This window comes from Phoca vitulina, unplaced genomic scaffold, assembly GCF_004348235.1.
Source record: "Phoca vitulina isolate PV1807 unplaced genomic scaffold, GSC_HSeal_1.0 scaffold30, whole genome shotgun sequence".
Lineage (NCBI taxonomy): Eukaryota > Metazoa > Chordata > Mammalia > Carnivora > Phocidae > Phoca > Phoca vitulina.
In genome coordinates this window covers 18,274,956-18,294,582 of record NW_022589733.1, presented here as the reverse complement: position 1 = coordinate 18,294,582, position 19,627 = coordinate 18,274,956, and the positions used below count along the sequence as shown (strand labels likewise).

Sequence of the window (19,627 nt, the reverse complement as noted above, 5' to 3'; positions counted from 1 at the left end):
GTGGAGAGCCAGGTCTGCAGCCGATCTGCAGGCCTCTTTCCAGGGCCCAGAAGTGGCTTCACCGTTAATCTGTAACAGTGGGGGCAAGATGCAGGCAGACAGCTCTAATTGCTTTTCTTTTCTTAAAAAGAAAAATGACAACAACAAAACTCCTCACAGTCAAGCCTAGCACCTACCCTACTGTTTGTTCTTGCAGCCTTGGGGGAGGGGTGCTAGGAGGTTTTGTGCCCAGGCCCTTCTCAAAGTTGATGGAATTCAGCCAGATACCAGTAGGAAGTAGTATTGGTCGGGTCAGCTAAGCCTGGGGTCCAAAAACCTTGTAGGGGTTACCTCAAGTTTTTTTTAATGGAGCCCAGTCTTTGAGGAACTCAAGTGTTGTACTTTCAGAGCATCTTGTTTTTTCCTGAGATTGGATTGGGGGCCACCCCAAGGAGGAGGTAGTAGCTTCACCCTTGTAGGTATCTGCTTCATGCTCACCTGAGTGTCCCTCAGAGGAAAGCAGACCTGAGCTTCTGAGAGTATCATCTACAAGACCACGAGCCTTCCTGTAGCCCCTCAATGCCTCAGTTTCCTCAACCTTCAGATGGGGCTTGTCATACCTGCTGATTGTTTTGGAGACTCAGTGTTTCTTATGAGTAAACCTTAGGGCTATTTGACAACACTGTCCAATTGCTCTCCTCCCCACCCCCCCCCCCCCCCACCCCCCCCCCCCCCCCCGCTCCGCCTCTCTTGGTAGAGAAGGGAACCAAGGTCCAAGGAGGCAGGTGACTGCCCAGGCCTGCCATCTTGGAAGGACAGGGCTGTATCCAGGACCAGACTGCAGAAGCCCTTCAGGCCACACTTCTGCTCTGGGACCCAGGGCTACAGTGTCTCTTCCTAACAGAGGCCACACGCCCTCTGTAGGACCCTAGCTTGAGACTGACAGCAGACTCTACAGAATGTGCAACTGCAATTAGGCCGTGGCCTTCCGGTTTTTCTCCTGTCTGCCTAATTCCTCAAGAATGGCAGTGTCAGTACCAGCTCCTCTCTGCCGTACAGCCTCTCAAGGCCTGGGGAGAAGGTTCATTGCGGGTGGGGTAACTTAATCCATTTAGAGTAACTTCATGCCCTTTAACATCTCATCTATTTTGGGCTTCCAGTGCCTTTCTCTGTGTTTGTTCTGCCCTTTCTAGTCTTTGACTGGCCTGAATTTTTCTCCCAAAGGAAAAACAGAAAGCCATTGTATCAGGACAACACAGTAGGAAAATCTTCCAGTGACTTCATTTTAAATTTTCTGTCTACACCACTGTTTGTTTAGTGAGTGTTCTCCATCACAGCCTTGAGCATCTGGCATGAGCCATAGTCTTTTCACTGGCCTTGTATAGCCACCCACCTGCTCAAACCTAATGTTCCGAAAGGGCTGCTCCTTCTCTTAGTAGGTGGTACCACCATCCACCCATTTGTCCAGGACAGAAACCTGGGGGGCATCCTTGTTTGCTCTCAAACCAGCAGCATGCACATCCAGTGAGTCCTGTTGACTCTGCTCTGAATCTTTCTAAGTCTCTCTCGGCTCCAGCACCACTGGCTGTCTTTTCCTGTTTCTCAGGTATGGTGAGCTCATTCCCTTTACCCCCAAAGCTGTTTTTCTGATTCTCTCGTTAAGCACACCTCTGCTTAGGGGTCACGCCTTGGTGAGGACTAACTTGACTATTCTATCCGCATCCCCACTCCCATTTCTAGCCCATCACCTGGCTTTGTTTCCTTCAGAGCACATTTTATCTACCAGGTGTTTTCTTGTTTGCTTATTGGTTTACTTATATATTATGTCTTCTGTGCTGCTTTCACACAGCCCACCACCCCCAATTTATCAGCCCCATGGAGTAGGCAGGCCTTTGTTAACTAATTGGCTACCTAAGTGGATTGGTTGCTTGTCCTTTCCAGAGGATGGGAAGGTAGCATGGTGGCCCTAAACCAAGCTGCTGCCACAGCCACTGTTACTAAATGAAGTGTTTAACATTCCATTTTTCACCCCCAGCTAGCTTTCACACACATACATATGCACCTTCTATACACATACAGGCTCTTAATTGTGTTTGGAAAAAAACATTGGTTATAAAATGATAGCTTCAATTGAAGATACATTATAGCTCTGCGTTTTTCTTGCAAAAGCTTTTAACTTCATAGCACTCTGATGAGCAGGAGACAAGGAGCTGAGCTTTTCTACGCTGATCATTCCAGATGGCAGCAGGGTGGCATTCTTTTCGGAGACTCAAGGGGGGAGAATCTGTTTCCTTGCCTTTTCTGGCTTTTGGTGTCCACCTGCATTTCTTAACTTGTGTCCCCATCTCTCCATCTTCAAAGCCAGCAATATAGCATCTAACAATCTCTGCTTTCACATCAACTTTTCTGAGTAGGCCCTCTTGCCTCCCTCTTGCAAGGACCCTTGTGATTGCATGGTCTCCCCATCCAGATAATCCAGGACAATCCAGTCTACCATTTCAAGAGGCTTATCTTAATCACTTCTGCAAAATCTTTTTTACCGTGTAAGATAGCATATTCACAGGTTCTGGGATTACGACATGGACATCTTTGGGAAGCCTTATTCAGTGTACCACAGGGACTGTGAGTTTTCTTCCTTTGGGTAAATCTATGTGATTGATAAATCATTTGGGAATTGAAAACAAAAGCAGGAAAACTTACCCATTTTCTTTTTTTTTTTTTTTTTTTTTTTAAGATTTTATTTATTTATTTGACAGAGAGAGACACAGCGAGAGAGGGAACACAAGCAGGGGGAGAGGGAGAGGGAGAAGCAGGCTTCCTGCCGAGCAGGGAGCCCGATGCGGGGCTCGAGTGGATCCTGCCTGCTGCCACAGCCACTGTTACTAAATGAAGTGTTTAACATTCCATTTTAAATGGAATGTTAGTCCTAGGACTCCAGGATCCCAGGACCCTGAGATCATGACCTGAGCCGAAGGCAGTCACTTGACCAACTGAGCCACCCAGGCGCCCCAAACTTACCCATTTTCCAGACAGCCGGAGGTGATGGTGATTCTTGAGTTGATTCTAAATAAATACCTTTTTTTTAATTGAGCTCTTCAGTTTTTAAAAATTTAAAATCTGTATTTATAACTCTATGGTAGTTTTGTCAAAATAATTACATAGTTTATTTTAGAAGAAAAGCATTCAAAATACTTAAATTTCTATTTTAGGCCTTTGGAAATGTAAGCATCTGTTTTGGTGATAGTTATTGAGCTCCCATCCATGGAGACAAAAATATCTACCAAATATCCTTGAGTCATTGGCTTAACCATTAAGGAAATAGTTCTGGGTGATTTCACTACTTTTGATAAATCAAATGGCCACTTTTTTTTTTTTTTAAGTATTTATTTATTTATTTATTTGAGAGAGAGAGAGAGAGAGAGAGAGTGCATGGAGGGGAGGAGCAGAGGGAGAGGGAGAGAGAGAATCCCAAGCTGACTCCCTGCTGATTGCGAGGCCAACTCTGGGCTTGATCTCATGACCCTGAGATCATGACCCCTAGTGAAACCAGAAACCAAGAGTCAGATACTCAGCCGACTGAGCCACTCAGGCGCCCCCAAATGGCCACATTTTTATTAGGACTTCTAGAGTACCTACTGCTTTAATCTGAGAAAGCTAGAACAAAGAAAATCTTCTAGTTCAAGTTTTCTACCTTCTAGACAGTAAAATCTGCATACAGAATCTGTCCTGCAGGGTCATCCTTGTGTGAGAGAAAAATGGGCTAGGACTGGTCATTGCACATGAACACACAGACGTGTGTGTGTGTGTGTCTGTGTGTACATATGTGTACCACCTCTCAGACTCTTGACGTGCTGGGCCTGGAGGAACTGGTGATGAGATCATATGGCCCCTGCCCCAAGGAGCTCCTCTCTTGTCCAGAGAGGCTAGACAGGGACATTCCCAGGAACAGTGATTGGTGACTTTCTTGAAAGTTTCAGTAAGAATCAGGATTGATCAGGGATGTGAGCAATGTGCTGGGGGGGACCAAATAGTGTTAAGGAAAACTTCAAGGGGCAAGCGTTAGGGTTGGATCATGATGTGCTGGCACAAAGGGAGGACCGAGTGGGCATTAGCAGCTGTGGGCATAGTTCTGAGAGGGCCCATAGGACAGCAAGCTGCTCTCCCTAAGGACTTTTTGGGAGGGTTAGGATGGGCAGTGGCTTTCCTAGACAGTGTTCCCCCACAACCACGTGGCCTCAGGAGGTGGTGAGTGGTGGGGGCTTGGCTTTAGGGAAAACTTTGCTGCTCAAGCAGCATTGAGGAGAGCCACACCTCTGTCCCTGGCATCCCAGGCCACTGGAGCAGAAGTTTGGGTTTCTAGCAGCTGCAGGATATTGTAGCAGAACAGCCTGTCCTGGGGGATTCCATGCTGAGAACTTAGGCCTGTGGCCTAAAGTGAAGTGCTCCTGTCTTTTTGTCTGGATCATGTGTATGTTCTTCGTATGTGAGAAGTGTGGCTTCCTGCTTAGGAACCCTTTTCCACTGGGCACTGGGTGGAAATGTGTCTTCTGGTCAGCTGGCCATGGCTGCCTGGTGAGGTGGGAAGGTGGGGACACCCTGGAGAGCAGAGATGGACAGCTGCAGCCTTCAGGGAGGAGGCACCGGTGCCTGTGTCTTTCTCTAGGGCTGAGGTCTGGGCCTTCCCCCATTTCTGGCCTGGAGGCCCCCTGACTCACTGCAAGTCAGAGATTCAAGGTCCACAGCTCCCTAAAACCAGTGTGTCGAACCACTCTCTTCTGGTGATGGGTCAGGGGCTTGGGAATGGTTTTACTGCCCAGGTGGTTACCACCCCAAATGAGATAGGACCCATGACAGGAAAGATGTGGGTTTTGGAATCTGAAGGTTTGGGTGCAAATCCCAGCTCAGCCATTTCTCAGCTTTGTGGGCTGGTGAGCAAGGCCCCCCGTCTCTTGATGAGGTGGAAGCAGCAGTACCTGTTGGATCAAATACACAGGGTTATCGCGGCGCTCTCCTCACGGGTTGCCACAGTGTGGTGTTACTGTGTCACATGTGGGACGTGCCCCTGCTCCATCCGAAGGATCCAGGAGGAGAGTGAGGGGAGGACTGCTGTGACTGGTGTGGACGTGTGGATGTGGAACCTGAGGCAGGGGAAGCTGGTGGGCAGGCCTGGAGCCACGAAGCACAGTCTGAGCCAGACCTGGTGGATGATTGTCACTTTGGTCCTCACTGCTGTTCAGCTGGACCCCCTTCATTTGTGGCTTTCTGTAGACCAGAGGAGCAGCTGCTGCTGCCGTGTGGAGGCCTGAGGAGAGGCATTGCCTATGGTAGCCTCATCAGCCTGCCTCTCGGGGCAGGAATGGGCATCGCTGTGCCCCAGAAGAGCACTTCCCTGAGGTCAGCTGATCTCTGTACCCACCAGCCGTGGAAAGGCCCCTCCCACTCCTGGGCCTGGGGAGGTTAGAAGTTGGGTTGATGCCCAGAGTAGCACCTTGTCTCCTGAGCCAGGCAGTCCCAATGTCTCTGGAGAATGGGGAAGGGAGGAACAGAGCCTGGCTTGAGGCCTTGGGCCTTCTAAAGCCAGCCCTGGGCAGTTCTCAAGATCGTTTCCTTGTGATGTGGTAGAGAGCCGTTGGGAGGGGAGCAGCAGGTCTCTGGGTCCTGTACTCAGTAGTGAGAGCCATTCAACTTTGGCCAGTTCCCCACTATGGGTTCCGGGGAAGCTTTGTTTAACCACAGGGTTCCTGGCTGAAAAGACATGAAAGCTCAGGGTCCCCAAGGCTTGGGATGAATAATGTGATTAGGAGGGGCAACTTGCCCTTGAGCCCAGCAGTCCAAATGCAGGGCAGAGTTTGGGCTCTAGGGTCTGGTCAATTCCATCTCTCCAGTCATGCCCTCTGTCTCCCTTGCCAACCACTGTCCTTGTCATCCATCTGCTCTCACCCCCATACCTCTGCTTACAGCCTGCCCACACCCCCCTGCCCTTGCCCTAACCTCCCCTTCCCACTACACACATTTATACGCACACAATAAAAATGTTTGAGCCCTACCTTCCTTTCTCAGCTACTCCGATCCTCAACCACTCTGCCTCTCTGGAGAGACTTTCCCTCCCAGGGGAGAACTTCTACCCATGCCACTTGGGAAGGGAGGGGTGTGTTTAAGCATGTTCACATGGGCATGCTGCTCAGACCCCAGGGAGACAGCAAAGTCTGGGAAAGCTATTTGAAGGGGCTGCTTTGGGGAGTAGACCTGTCAGGCTTGCCTACCTTGTGCAGGTCCTGGCTTGCCATGGCCCTGTGGGCTCTACTCCTGTTCCTTAGCCAAGCAGGCAGGCAGGCCGCTCTGCAGCTCACACCCTCTGATCCCATCTGTGCTCATGCCTTTACCTTCCCAGAATGACCTTTTTCACTCTTTTCCCTGTACAAAACTGTGGTATACTTCAGAGGTCTCACTTTTGCTCTCACTAATTCTATTCAGCATTGTATTGGAGGCCCTAGTCAGTGCAGTAAGGCAGGAAAAAGAAATAGAAGACATGCAGAATAGATAGGAAGAATGCAACAGTCTTTATTCTCAGACAATAAATTTAAAAATCCAAAAGAATCTTCATAAAAGCTACCAGAACTAATTGTTGAATTTAACAAGGTTGCAGGACACCAGGTGAATATATAAAAAGTCAAATATATGTGTGTATGTTTAATAGCTTTATCGAGATAAGATTTACATGCCATAAAAACCACTCATCTAAAGTATACAAATCAGGGGCGCCTGGGTGGCTCAGTCAGTTGGGGGTCTGCCTTTGGCTCAGGTCATGATCCCAGGGTCCTGGGATCGAGCCCCGCAACAGGCTCCTTGCTCAGCGGGGAAGACTGCTTCTCCCTCTCCCTCTGACTGCCGCTCCCCCTACTTGTGCTCTCTCTCTCTGTCAGATTTAAAAAAAAAAAAAAAAAACTTAAAAAAAAAGTATACAAATCAATGGTTTTTAGCATGTTCACAGTTGTGCAGCCATCATCTTAATCTAATTTTAGAACATTTTGTCACTCCAAAAGAAACCTTGATCCTATACCCCCACCCCAAAATCAATTATATTTTGATACAATAGCAAGAAACAATTGGAATTAAAATTTTAAGATAACACTTAGAACAGCATGAAAAGTAAAGTACAGGGGCGCCTGGGTGGCTTAGTCATTAAGCGTCTGCCTCTGGCTCAGGTCATGATCCCAGCGTCCTGGGATCGAGCCCCGCATCGGGCTCCCTGCTCGGCGGGAAGCCTGCTTCTCCCTCTCCCACTCCCCCTGCTTGTGTTCCCTCTCTCGCTATGTCTCTTTCTGTCAAATAAATAAATAAAATCTTAAAAAAAAAAAAAACGAAAAGTAAAGTAGAGATAAATTTGTCAAAACATTGTTGAGAGAAATTAAAGACCTAAATAAAAGGAGAGATAGACCATGTTCAGAGATTGAAATAATCAGTATTATTAAGCTATCTGTTCTCTCCAAATTGATCTGTAGATTCAACCCAATCCCAATCAAAATCCCAGCAGGCCTTTGAAAAATACTTAAGAAAATGAAAAGACACACCACAACCTGGGAGAAAATATTTGTAAAACACATAAAAGAATTTGTATTCAAACTATATCTAGAATCCTTACAGCTTAATAAGATACACAACCCAATTTTAAAAACTGGTTAAAGGGGTGCCTGGGTGGCTCAGTCTGTTAAACGTCTGCCTTCGGCTCAGGTTCTGATCCCGGGGTCCTGGGATTGAGCCCCACAGCTGGCTCCCTGCTCAGCAGGGAGTCTGCTTCTCCTTCTCCTTCTGCCCCTCCCCCCACTCTCTCTCCCTCCCCCTCCTCTTTTCATAAATAAATAAAATCTTTTTTAAAAACCTGGTTAAAGATCTGGATAGTTCAATAATTTTCTAATAAATTGATGGTTCAGTATATGAAAAGATGCTCAAAAGATCCTTGGTCATTGGGGAAATGCCGCAATGACATTAACACTACTAATACCTACTAAAATGGCTAAAAGCAAAAGAAAAAAACCCCAAACATCTGACCATACCAAGTGTTGGTGAGAAACTGGACCTTATATATTGCTGTGAGAATGCAAATAGTACAGCCACTTTGGAAAACAGTTTGGCAGTTTGTTATCAGGTTAAACATATACTTATCTTATGAGCCAGCAATACCACCTCAAGTATTTACCCAAGAGAAATGAAAACATGTCCACGCAAAGGCCTGTATGCAAATATTTATTAGCTTTATTCATAATAGCCAAAAATTGAAACAACTCAAATGTCTCAACTAGTGAATGGATAAACTGTGGCATATCCATATAATGGAGAACTATGTCAGCAATAAAAAGAAACAAAATACTGGTACACCTAAACAATGTGGATGAATCTCAGATGTGTTGTGCTAAGTGAAAGAAGTCAGACACAGACCCTCTGTATTCTGTGATTTCATTTATATGACGTCCTGGAAGAGGCGAAACCTTAGGAACAAATCAGATCAGTGTTGCCAGGGACTGGGGGTGGGTGGAGTGGGGCTGATCACGAAAGGCATGAGGGAACTTTTTGGAACAATGGAAATTTCTGTATCTTGCTCGTGGTGGTAACATTTGTTAAAACTTGTTGAACTGTCAATTAAAAAGGGGGAATCTTTTTACATGTAAATTATACTTCAGTTAAAAAACATGTTTAAAAACCCCTCAGAGGTCAGTCTAAGCCTCCTCTCCTTCATGACACTTTCCCTGACCGCTTCCTTGTTGCATGCATGGCCTTCTGGTAAGTCCCTTCCAGGTCATTCATGGTTTTGGTTCTTATAACCACAGCCTGGGCCTCTTGATTGCTTCAGCTACTCAGGTGTCGTGAGCTGCTGGACTCACTGTTCTTTTGGCATAGCCAGACACTGTCCACAGCCGGCTCTGAGAGGCCAGGAGTACTGACTGAGGTGGTAGCAGGCTGGGGAGAGGGGCCCAGACCCAGGCGGTGTCTCTGGCTGCCTCAAGTACCTCCACTCACCTGTTGCTCTTCTCCTCCTCCACAGGTTGGGATAAACATTCCTATGGTTACCACGGCGATGATGGGCACTCCTTCTGCTCCTCCGGGACTGGCCAGCCCTATGGTCCCACATTCACCACAGGAGACGTGATTGGCTGCTGTGTCAACCTCATCAACAGCACCTGCTTCTACACCAAGAATGGCCACAGCCTTGGTGGGTGCCTAGGGGACCTTAGAGGGTCTGCCCTGTGGAGCCACTTTGATTGGTAAGAGGCCCACAGGCGGGCTTGAAAGCCAAAGCAGTGTCACTGATCCTCTGCCGAGCTCTGGGGAACTGCAGCCATTTCCAGGCATTGGAGCCCTGCAAAGTGAAGGGAAGGTAGCAGAGGTGCTTCCTTTGTTAATCCGTCCATTTAGCAGCATTTATCAAGGTCAGTGCTGAGAAAAGAGCAAGGTCATGGTCATGCCCCTCGCTTGTGTGACACTTGTTGGAGCAGGATTTGGCATTGATGAGAACTACCTACCTGCCAGTGGTAGTGGTTTGCATGTGTGTGGCCTGCGCCCTGACTTTGGCTGGCCCTTCCGACATGCAAGGTGCTAGTTGCTGTGGAGCAACAGGAGGTCTGCTCTAGAATAGGAGGTAAAATAGACAGGCTGGAGTCAGATGGGGCCAGGTCTTTTCTGGCCTTTTCGCGGGTTAACAGCAGCCTGGACAGAGTTCTACTTAAAAAGGTCCTTTGAGGGGCGCCTGGGTGCCTCAGTCAGTTAAGCGTCTGCCTTCGGCTCAGGTCATGATCCCAGGGTCCTGGGATCGAGCCCCGAGTCGGGCTACCTGCTCTGGAGAGCCTGCTTCTCCCTCTGCCTCTGCCTGCCACTCTGCCTATCTGTGCTCTCTATCTCTCTGTCAAATAAATAAATAAATAAAATCTTAAAAAAAAAAAAAAAAAGGTCCTTTGATGTAACTGCAAAGGAGGGACTGACTGGAGTGAGGGCCTGGGGAAGAGGCAGATAGCCTGAGGCAAGACCGTGGTGATTGGTACAGGGCATGGGGAATAAGCCTGACAAAGGCCAAGGTGGCCCAGCAGGGTTTAGTGACAGATGGGGTGCACTAGCAAGAAGGGAGGATGGAAAAAATGGCCGGATAGTGGTGCTGTTAACCAGGATCAGGAACCCGGGAGGAGCAGCAGTGGAGGGTGATGGGGGCCCTGAAGGATCTCTTGGAAGAGCAACCCTGTACATGTGGAGAGATTTAGGATAAGAGCCTGGGAGATAGGGAGACGTTGGCTATTGTGATGGCTTGCCCTACTGGGGCTGACTGGTATTTGGCTCTTGAGTGAGAGGAGACCTTGGCCAAAGTGGCCCTGAGGTAGTGCCTAACGCTGGGCCTGCCTGTTTGGGTTTGCAGAGGTCTCTGATCTGGCAGAAACCTACCAGCTAGGCTGGCCGCAGGCCTTGCCAGAAAAGGGAATTGGACATTTGACTTAGAACCTAACTTCTAGGAGGCCTGCATCCCCTGGCTTGAGAGGCAGTAAGAGATGACTTCTGTGTGGGTTCTCCATGAGATGAGCCTAGACTGAATTAGGGTACATGAGTGGGAATCAGGTTTGCTTGTGGCTGGGGCTGAGAGGCCAGGAGTCATCATTCCTCAACGGGACAGTCAGATGCCACAGCCCATAGCGGGCAGCCAAGAGCATAGCATGCACACTGTGGAGATGACTCAAGTGCACATCTGGAGAAATCCTCCTCTGAAATCCGTAGCTACCTAGCTGTAGTTGCTGGCATCCAGCTGGTGAGCTGGCAGCTAGGGGCAGGGTCTCAAGATGGCTTCTTGCAACCCACTTTGCTCTCTGACTTCAGCTGTTTCCTGGCTCCTTTTCTGCTGTTAGAGTCCCAAGGGCCTTTGTTGTGGGTTCTCACTCTTTACCCATGCCCACCTTCACCTATCCCAGTCTCAGTCCTTCCATTCTGCTATGGATACCTGCCCTCGTCACATTCCTCCAGGTTGTCCACATTTACCTGGAGCACGGCACCTGCCATGGAATGAAGTTTGGGGTGTACCCTGCTGTCCTCTCTGCACCTTCATCTCCCTCCTCTGGGCCCTGTGGGCATGCCAAGCCCCTGAGCTCTTTGTCAGTCAGGTCCCTAGGTCCATAAGGCGCTTTCAGCCACCTTAATATGAGCTCAAACCCTCACATTGTTTTTAAACTCTTATCTCCCTATTTCATATATTTTATAGATCTCATGCAAGACCTCACTCATTTAGGAGGATACACTTATTTTTCCAGCCTGTCAGGGTCTTCTGTGATTTTGCTTGTTCTTTTTCAAATATTTGATAGCCTTGTCGGCACTGTATTAACCTAAAATTTAATAAACATGTTTATGTATGTTTTCATCAAGGTCTTGATAAAAAATATTAGAAGAGGACAAGGCTGAGATCTGCATCCTTCAGGGTATAGCTGTTTGAGAATCACTTCATTATGTTAGTTTGAAACTCTTGTTTTTCTGTCTTGTCCACAAGGATATTACTGAGACCTTACTAAAAAATGTATATGGCCTGTCCCTTGCATTTTCTAGATCATTAAATTTAATGGAAAGGCAATGAACTTGGATTGTTAGACTACTTGGTGAATCTTCTAATGACCTTGTTTCCTTTCCCCAAGCCAGCTTATCAGTAATGTGCTTCAGAATCTCACCTGGGATCAGTCACGGCTCTCTACCCTCAGAACCCAAACCCTAACCCTCTCCCCTTTAGAGAAGCAGAATGATGTTTCCTACCTCTGACCTCCCCACTCCTTTGCTTTGCTCCATCATTCCTTTGTCAGGGCACTTGCCCTTGTGTCAGTGGTCAGTTGTGTGTGTAATTATTAGTTACGTGGAGCCAGCAGCACTTTGAGGGCCTGGCTCCTGGGAGGTCTCAGCAGATACTTGATGGAAGGATGAATGAGCAAATGAATGGAGGCAGGAAACTGATGTTTCACCTACAAGTGGTCCATGCACTTGCAGAGTCATTTTTTTTTTTTTTTTTAAGATTTTATTTATTTATTTGACAGAGAGAGACACAGCGAGAGAGGGAACACAAGCAGGGGGAGTGGGAGAGGGAGAAGCAGGCTTCCCGCCGAGCAGGGAGCCCGATGCGGGGCTCGATCCCAGGACCTGGGATCATGACCTGAGCCGAAGGCAGATGCTCAACAACTGAGCCACCCAGGCGCCCCTTGCAGAGTCATTTTTATACAGCCCTGTGCTCTTAGAGGCTTTGTACCCTCAGCCTTATTGACCCCTGGCCTATGTCTCTGGCTCAGAGCACTTCTTATCAGCAAGTTTGAATGTTCTGTTTGTATCCTGGATCTTTGCCTGACCTTTTCCCACATCTCACCACTACGTTGGCCTTGCAGAGGCTCCCAGAGACCTGCAGGGTTGGGGGAGCAGTGTTGCCCTTGTCCATCCGGTGCAATAGGGGGTGGAGTAGCCTATTTCCTCATCTTCCTGGAAGCACCTCAAGGCCTTGTCCTTCCTGAGTGCCATTGTGAGATAGAGCTGGGCAAGCCAGGGTAGGTCTTCCCCTGCCCAAAAGTGTGGCAATTGCCTCACCCTGTGGCACAATTGCAGCCAGCTTGTACCAAGACCTCACAGTTTTTGAAGCAGTCTCTGTAGAGTTTCTCAGTTTCTCCTTTCTTTCTTGAAGTGTCAGGATTAGTGTTACCCCTTATTTCAGATGGGCTTGGAAAGATTGGGTCCGTTGCCAAGGTGACACTGCAGATAACTGACGGAGCCTGGACCTCCTTCTTCCAGGGCCCATGGGTCTTCTCCATGAGCTGGGAGTATAGCAGCAACAGCAACCTGGCCACACTGAGATCCACAAAGGCCGCTCCTGTGCAGAGCTCGGGGGTGGACGTTGAAGTGTTCCCATGGATGCAGAGGGGCTTCCAGCTTCCATTCTGCCAGCTCTGGGACTGCCACTCTGCATGTGGGGCTGAGAAGTGGCTTCAGGCATGCAGATCGTGGGATTTATGCACTTCCCTCACTAGGGAGCAAAATAGCCGGGCAAAGAATGTAAACAGTTTCTCTGCCCCTTGGTTTTTAATCTGTAAACTAGTGTTCAGGATGGTCTCCACCTTCCAAGGTTGTTCTGAGGATTAAAAGGTTCCTTGGGAGGCCCTGAGCCCAGGGCCCAGCACAGAGCAGGCACATGGTACGTGCTGGCTGCCTGACAGGATTCTGGCCCCAGGTTCACTGGGAGACCTACTGTCAAACCCTCACCTGCTCTTCTCTCTTGCTGGGTTTCAGTTTCTCTTCTGGGTAGGAGTTAGGGGAGCAGTATGGACCTCCAAGGAGTGGCTCGGAAACTTCTCAGTCCAAAAGCCTCCAGGAGTTTCTAGAAGATATAAGAAATTCTCTAAATATGGGAGGGCTGTGGGTCCTTGGAAGGGTCTCCTTTCTCCGTGAGCCGTTTCTCAATCTACAGAACATGAGTGCTCTGGTGGATATTCTGAGATGCCTGTTCTGCTCACATATTTGGGGCCCCGCTTTCCTCCACTCTCACTTCCAACTCAAGGTTGAGGAACCTGGAAGCAGCCCTTTCTCTTGGCAGAAGGGTCAGAGGGTACACAGGCCAGTGTTAACCTAGGATTTGTCAACTTGAAACCTCTGGAGACTCTGGATGGGTATGGGCTGGAGCTGCACTGCAACCCTCCCTGTCTCCACTTGTCTGTCAGCTTGGAGATGATGTCGGAGCATCAGACTAGGAAAGAGTCCAGGCCTCCCACTTCTGCTAGTTTTATGACTGTTGGCAAATCATTTCACCTCTGAGGCTTACTTTCCTCATTTATAAAATGGGGATAAGAAAGCCTGCTCGCCAGAGCTGGTATACAGATCAGATGAGGTGATAGATGGAAAAGGGCTTGGCATATACAGTAAGTCTCCGTAAATACATGTTGGATCAAAAGAAGGATCAGGCCTGAGGAGGCCTTAGGGTAGATTATTTGGGTTTAGGCCTTCCTAGCAGGCTTTCCCTGAGAGAGTGGAAGAGCTGTGGACAAATATTCATGTATTTGACTTTACTTCCAGCCAGGCCACCCAGCAAAGGGAAGGCCAGGGTCTAAACCTACCAGGCCCTAGCACGTGCTTGGCCTCTACTATAGGAGAGATGTGGTGACCAGCCCCTCCCCAGCCATTCTGATGGACCCTCTGTGGTCCCACAGAGGCGTGGGAGACCGAGTGGCCTGATTGCTGTTCTTTCCCTCTGCAGGTATAGCCTTCACAGACCTCCCGGTAAGTACTGTTACTGGGTCCCCTCCCTCTGGGCTCTTGGGGGCTGACTGGGATGGAGCACAGGGGAACCTGCAAGTGCAGGGTGTGGAGTCTGGCCCTTTCCCCAAACAGGGATGTAAGCTGTGCTGTCAGCTTGAGAATACCAGTAGGGGACCCTCCTGGTCTTCCTCTCTCTCCAGCAGCAAGGGGCCTGGTCTTCCTCCATGACTCTTAGCAGGTGACAGTGATTTGTGGCCTTTCCAAAGGCAGCTGGGGGGGTGGTAGCGGGGGGAGAGGAGGGTAGCTCCGTGGCTCAGCTGGTCTGGGCCAGTTCTGTGTGGCTTACAGCTAGTGGACTGGGGTGTATAGGGAATCGTTCGGAACTGTTTGAGAGCCCTGTCCCAGTGACTACTCATCAGAGATACCTAAGGAAGGCCACTACTCTAGGGGACTAAGCCTGCTACCACACAGGGTATGCCCAAGCCAAAGAGGTGCGCTTTGTGGGGTTTTCTCTTCTTAGAAAAGGGTGAGGTTTCCTGTTGGCTTAGTTCACGGCTCATCCCCATCTTCTGCACCCCAGTCCTTCGTTATTATGAGTCATCACAGATCTCGTCACATGCGCAAAGCCTCCACCCAGACTCTTGGGAGCCTGGCCTGGCTCTGTGTGCCCTGGCTGGGTTCTGGAAGGAGGAAAGGTTTGCTCACTCTGATGGTTGCCTTGGGATCCTGAGCACCCCTGTGATGCCCTAGGAAGTGCTCTTGCGATCTGAGTGGCCTTCTGAAGCCCAGACTACAGGACCCAGGATCCTGTTAGAAACTCTTATCTTTAGATCAGAATCCCTCTGTCCTACCTGGAAGCCCCAGAAGAGGGGCTGTGGTCCTAGGCAAAGAGAAAGACAGGAGAATTCTGACCTTGGCTAGAGAATGGTCTGGTTGTGGAGACCTGACATGAGATAAGCAGACATGAATGTAGGCAGTCGCCAAGTGCTAGGAAGTGTATGGCTGCTCCAAGGTGGGGAGTGTCACTGAGACCAGTGACAGGGAAAGCCTGCTGGAGGGGGTGGGCTTTGCCTATGGCATGGAGGTTGGGAGGGTAAAGGAAGGAAGCAAGAGGTCTTAGGATTCAGAGCTAGTGGCAGGCTGAACCCAGCGTGCAGTAAAGGCACGTGATATTCAGGAGTGACACCTGGCCTGAGGATGGAAGGTGGAAGAGAGGACTGGGGGCCCAGTGACAATGGGGAGGACGGCAAGACACTGTTCAGTAGCAGTGGGGAGCCACAGGAAGCAATGAGTGAGGGAGTGATCGGGCCAAAGTTGGCCATGACAGGGAATAGATGGAAAGTGGGGAACTTCACCACCCATGGAGGGACGTTCCCAAACCCCACTAGCCAGAAGATCCTCCCCTTAGTGTGCCTTTGACAGGAAGGGCAGTGGCCTCTCTTTACCCTTTGCCAGCATCTGGGAGTCCAAATCCACCTACCCCCTTTTGCCCTGCTCTCCTCCTCCCTGCCTTCCTTTCCTGTCACCCCCATCCCTTCCTGCCTTGTCGTATACCCCTGTTTTGGTTTCAAAGGGATCCTTGGTCCTAGATCATTCTGAAAGGAGCCATTATCCACCCATGTAGCAGAACTTCATGGCATCCCTGTAGGATTGTGGAGCCTAGTCTACCTCTCTGTGCCCTGGCTGAGCCCCAAAAGGGGACCTTGGGTTTTGGGGACACCATAGCCTCTGAGGCAGGGCAAGAGACCCCACTTTGAGCCTGGCTTGCTTTTCTTTTGCTTTCTCTCCTTAAGCTTTGGGGAATGGTGTCTCTGTTAGGGAGGTGGGCAGAATGTGGCTTAGCCCTGCCTCCTTCAGCCTTGCAATTCTTTCAAAAGCCGGAGTAGTGGCCTGCAGGAGCCAGCGCCTTCCCTCCCTGCACCAGAGGTAAGGCGAGGCCCTGCTGCCCCATTGCCCTCAGGGCCCAACTGACATTTCCTTCTCCTCCTCAGGCCAACCTCTACCCCACCGTAGGCCTGCAGACACCTGGGGAGATTGTGGACGCCAACTTTGGGCAGCAGCCCTTCCTGTTTGACATTGAGGACTACATGCGGGAGTGGCGGGCCAAGGTCCAAGGCACTGTGCACTGCTTCCCCATCAGTGCTCGGCTTGGCGAATGGCAGGCGGTGCTGCAGAAGTGAGTGCCCCACTCCCGCCCTTACCCAGCCCTGGCCCATCCCAGGGGCCTCACTCTCCTGTAGGCCCCTGCACTGCTTCAGGCTGCCCTTATGAACTCCAGTGGGTAGCCGTTCCTTCTGGAAAGCCCTCCCAGGGTGACTCGGCCTGCTGCTCTCCTGCTTCCCTCTTATCAGATGGACAGCTTCTGCTCAGTTCTCCAGATCTGTTCCTAATTAAGCCTTTGCCCCCTCACCTGGATTGGAAGGCTCTGCATGATTTAATATCACCAGCAGAGCTGTTTTCCTTCCCCAGGTCATTTTGCAGAGGATGTACTAGGATGCCCTGTGGTCTCTTCATCTGTGGACTTTTTTTGCCCCATAGGGAATATGCATCATGCTGTGACTCTGGCCTGGGGTCATCTCTCAGGGTCATCATCCATCTAAGTCCCATGCATTCATGGCAGTGGTGCCTGGAAGAGAATCCTCCTGAGGCCAGCCTATCTGGCTCTTGGATGATTAGTTTTCAGACTGTCCTGGAAGCCAGTCTTGCTGAGAATTTGAAGGGAGGCGAGGTTTGGGTCTCTCTTCTACTTGCCAGCTGCTGGCCTGAGTGAGGCAAGAACCGGTACCCACTCTGCCGAGAGGTGGGTTAGCTTGTTAGCTTGACTCCCACGGGTCGGCAGAGAAGGGCTGGGCTTCCACTAGCCTTGATTATTGCCCTGCAAAGGCACCCAGGTAGCAGGGTCCCCCAGGGTGGGGGGGTTGGGTTGCACACTGGGTTCTTCGTGCAGTCTTCCTTTCTTAAAGGACTGATACGGAGGCAGGCCATAAGGGAGGGCTGAGGCGGGGGTTAGGTGGCCAGACTCTTCTCAGGAAGAGCAGCACTGTTTTGTTTTTAGCCCTCAGAGCTACTGAGAGGGCTAGCCAGTATAATGCCAGTCCCTGAAGCAGGCTTGCTGGGACAGGCCAGGGGAGAGGTGGAGCTGCCCCAGCCGTGTTGGGGAGGGAACAATACCCTCAGTTTACAGCGTGTTTATATGTGTGTATACGTGTGCCGGTGTGTGTTCATATGTAGTATTTGCCCAAGACCTACCCACCTTGGTGGGAGGTTCAGGTTATTTCTTCTCTTTTGCTTATATAGGCAACCCTTTTGTAAGTAAAGAGCTTTCATTTTTAAGATTATTTTCTTGGTGTCCTTTCAGGAAGTGGAATTACTGAGTCAATGGGCCATATATACTAGTGGCATCTGATATGCATGTGGACTCATCTGAACCATGTTTTGTCAAAAATGTTTGCCCTTGTGTTTATAATAATATAATTATCCAGAGTATAATATAAATACATAATTTCATCATCAGAGGTTTATTGACTGTGCTAGGCACTTTGTATGTATCATCTCACTTAGCCCTTAAAACACGAGGGGACACACAGCTGAACTTCTGTGCCTTTCACACTGGTGTTTGGCAATTACAATAATGACGTCGGACACAGGTTTACACCAAGGTACTCACTTCTGTGCACATCAGATGTGAGGGCTCACCCTTCTGCCCTCCATGTGTGTGCATGCACACATACACACGTGCCCCTGCTCAGCCAGCTGCCGGTGTGATTAAATGGCGCCTGGGTGTCACGCTTCTCCAGGTCATTTCCCAGAGATTGTGTTCCTCTTGGCCACGTGGTTGCCTATATCTTGGCTTCTTGGGCCCCTGACTCGTGGCATATCGTGGAGTGACTTGGGTCACGGGTTAGCTCCCCATCACCCTCCAGAGCCAGCACTCCTCAGGGCCAGTTTCACCTGCTGAACTGGAATGCTTATGCCGGGCATGTGGGGCCGTCTACAGAGGAGCTGCTGTGTCTCTAGAAGGCACTCACACGGCACACATCGCCTCTGTCTGGGCAGCTCCTAGACGGCTTGGCTGGCTGCCATTCCAGGAAGCCCTCCGAGAGACTGTCGGCCATCTCTGGGCTTGCCGCAGTTCACAGGGGGCAGCCGCTGCTGTAAGGGACACTATGTGCCTGTGCGCGTATTTTTGTTATCATACTTGCCCGCTTGTGGACGGCATATTCCAGAGAAACTACAGCCCCTCTTCCAAGCTGTGAGGACAGCTGTGGTGACTAGCCCCTCCCCAGCCTGACTGCATGAGCACTGGGGGGAGTTTTCATTTTGTTGCAGCCTCTTTATTCTCATTCTGTGGAGGCTGCACCTCCAAGATGTGTTTAAGGAAGCCCAGACAGGGAGATAGTTTGTCCCATCAGGTGATCAATGAGAAATGCAGTTCTAGAGTGTCACCTTGAGCATTTCCTTTCTTCTAGCATGGTCTCATCTTACCTGGTGCATCATGGTTATTGTGCCACAGCCACGGCTTTTGCCCGAATGACTGAAACCCCGATTCAGGAAGAACAAGCATCCATAAAGAACAGACAAAGTAAGGTTGATTCTCCTCTCCCCTCTCCCTCCTTCCCTCACCTGTCCCTAACTCTGCTCTCTGGCCCATGGCAGTCTTGGGTCACCTGTCAGGAGTCCATTCAGCTCTGGTCCTTAACACCAGGAGACCAGCCCACAGCCCCAGCCCCGCCCAAGGCTCTGCTTCTGTCCCTCCTTCAAGCCAACACTGCCCAGATGGACAGGCCGGCAGCATGGGAATGAATGCCTCAGTGCAGCCTCCCTACGGCACACTCTGACAGCCCCGCACAGGCGGGGGTCTGGCATGGCTGGGTCCCCCTCCTCCATGCTTGTTTCCTTCCCCCGAATCCTGGATTCTACTCAGCCTTCTGTTCAGAGTCTTCTGGAAGAGTGTGTTTGCATCTTATCAGACCAATGTCCTGCCTTTCCCATTTACTCAGCTTTAGTAGTTCTGCCCGTTCCCGGCCAGAGAAAGGACTGAAGTAGTCAGACAGGGTGAAGGCTGGTTCTCAGTGGCTGCTGTGGTAGCCCCTCTCTCTGTGCCCACCTCTGGTCCTGCGTTTTGCAGACAACCAAAGGAAGGAACCAGAGGAAACTTTGCTAGTGTACATACTGGCCTGTATACTGTGTGTTTGGGGCTCTTTTGTGGAAGGAGGGTGTTGGGAAAGAGGAAACAGAGCCCAGGAAGGAGATAGGAAGAGGAGAGGAGAGTGAAGGAGAATGGGTGTGTGTGGATGTGTGTTTCTGTGTGTGCTTGTTGGCGTCTCTCTGAGCCTGTCGTCTCTGTGTATGTGCATGTGTCTGTGTCTCCCAGAGAAGCTACGCCCAGCCAGACAGACGGAAAGGG

At 50.0% G+C, this 19,627-nt stretch overlaps 1 protein-coding gene across 1 annotated transcript in view; it reads left to right on the top strand.

The window, feature by feature from the left end:
• Positions 1-19,627, top strand: part of RANBP10 (RAN binding protein 10) — a 69,656-nt gene that overhangs the window by 42,734 nt on the left and 7,295 nt on the right. Inside the window, exons 4-7 of the mRNA XM_032424238.1 lie at positions 9,020-9,187; positions 14,219-14,241; positions 16,212-16,396; positions 18,690-18,802. Coding sequence (XP_032280129.1) covers positions 9,020-9,187; positions 14,219-14,241; positions 16,212-16,396; positions 18,690-18,802 — 489 coding nt within the window. The remainder of the gene's footprint in view (positions 1-9,019; positions 9,188-14,218; positions 14,242-16,211; positions 16,397-18,689; positions 18,803-19,627) is intronic.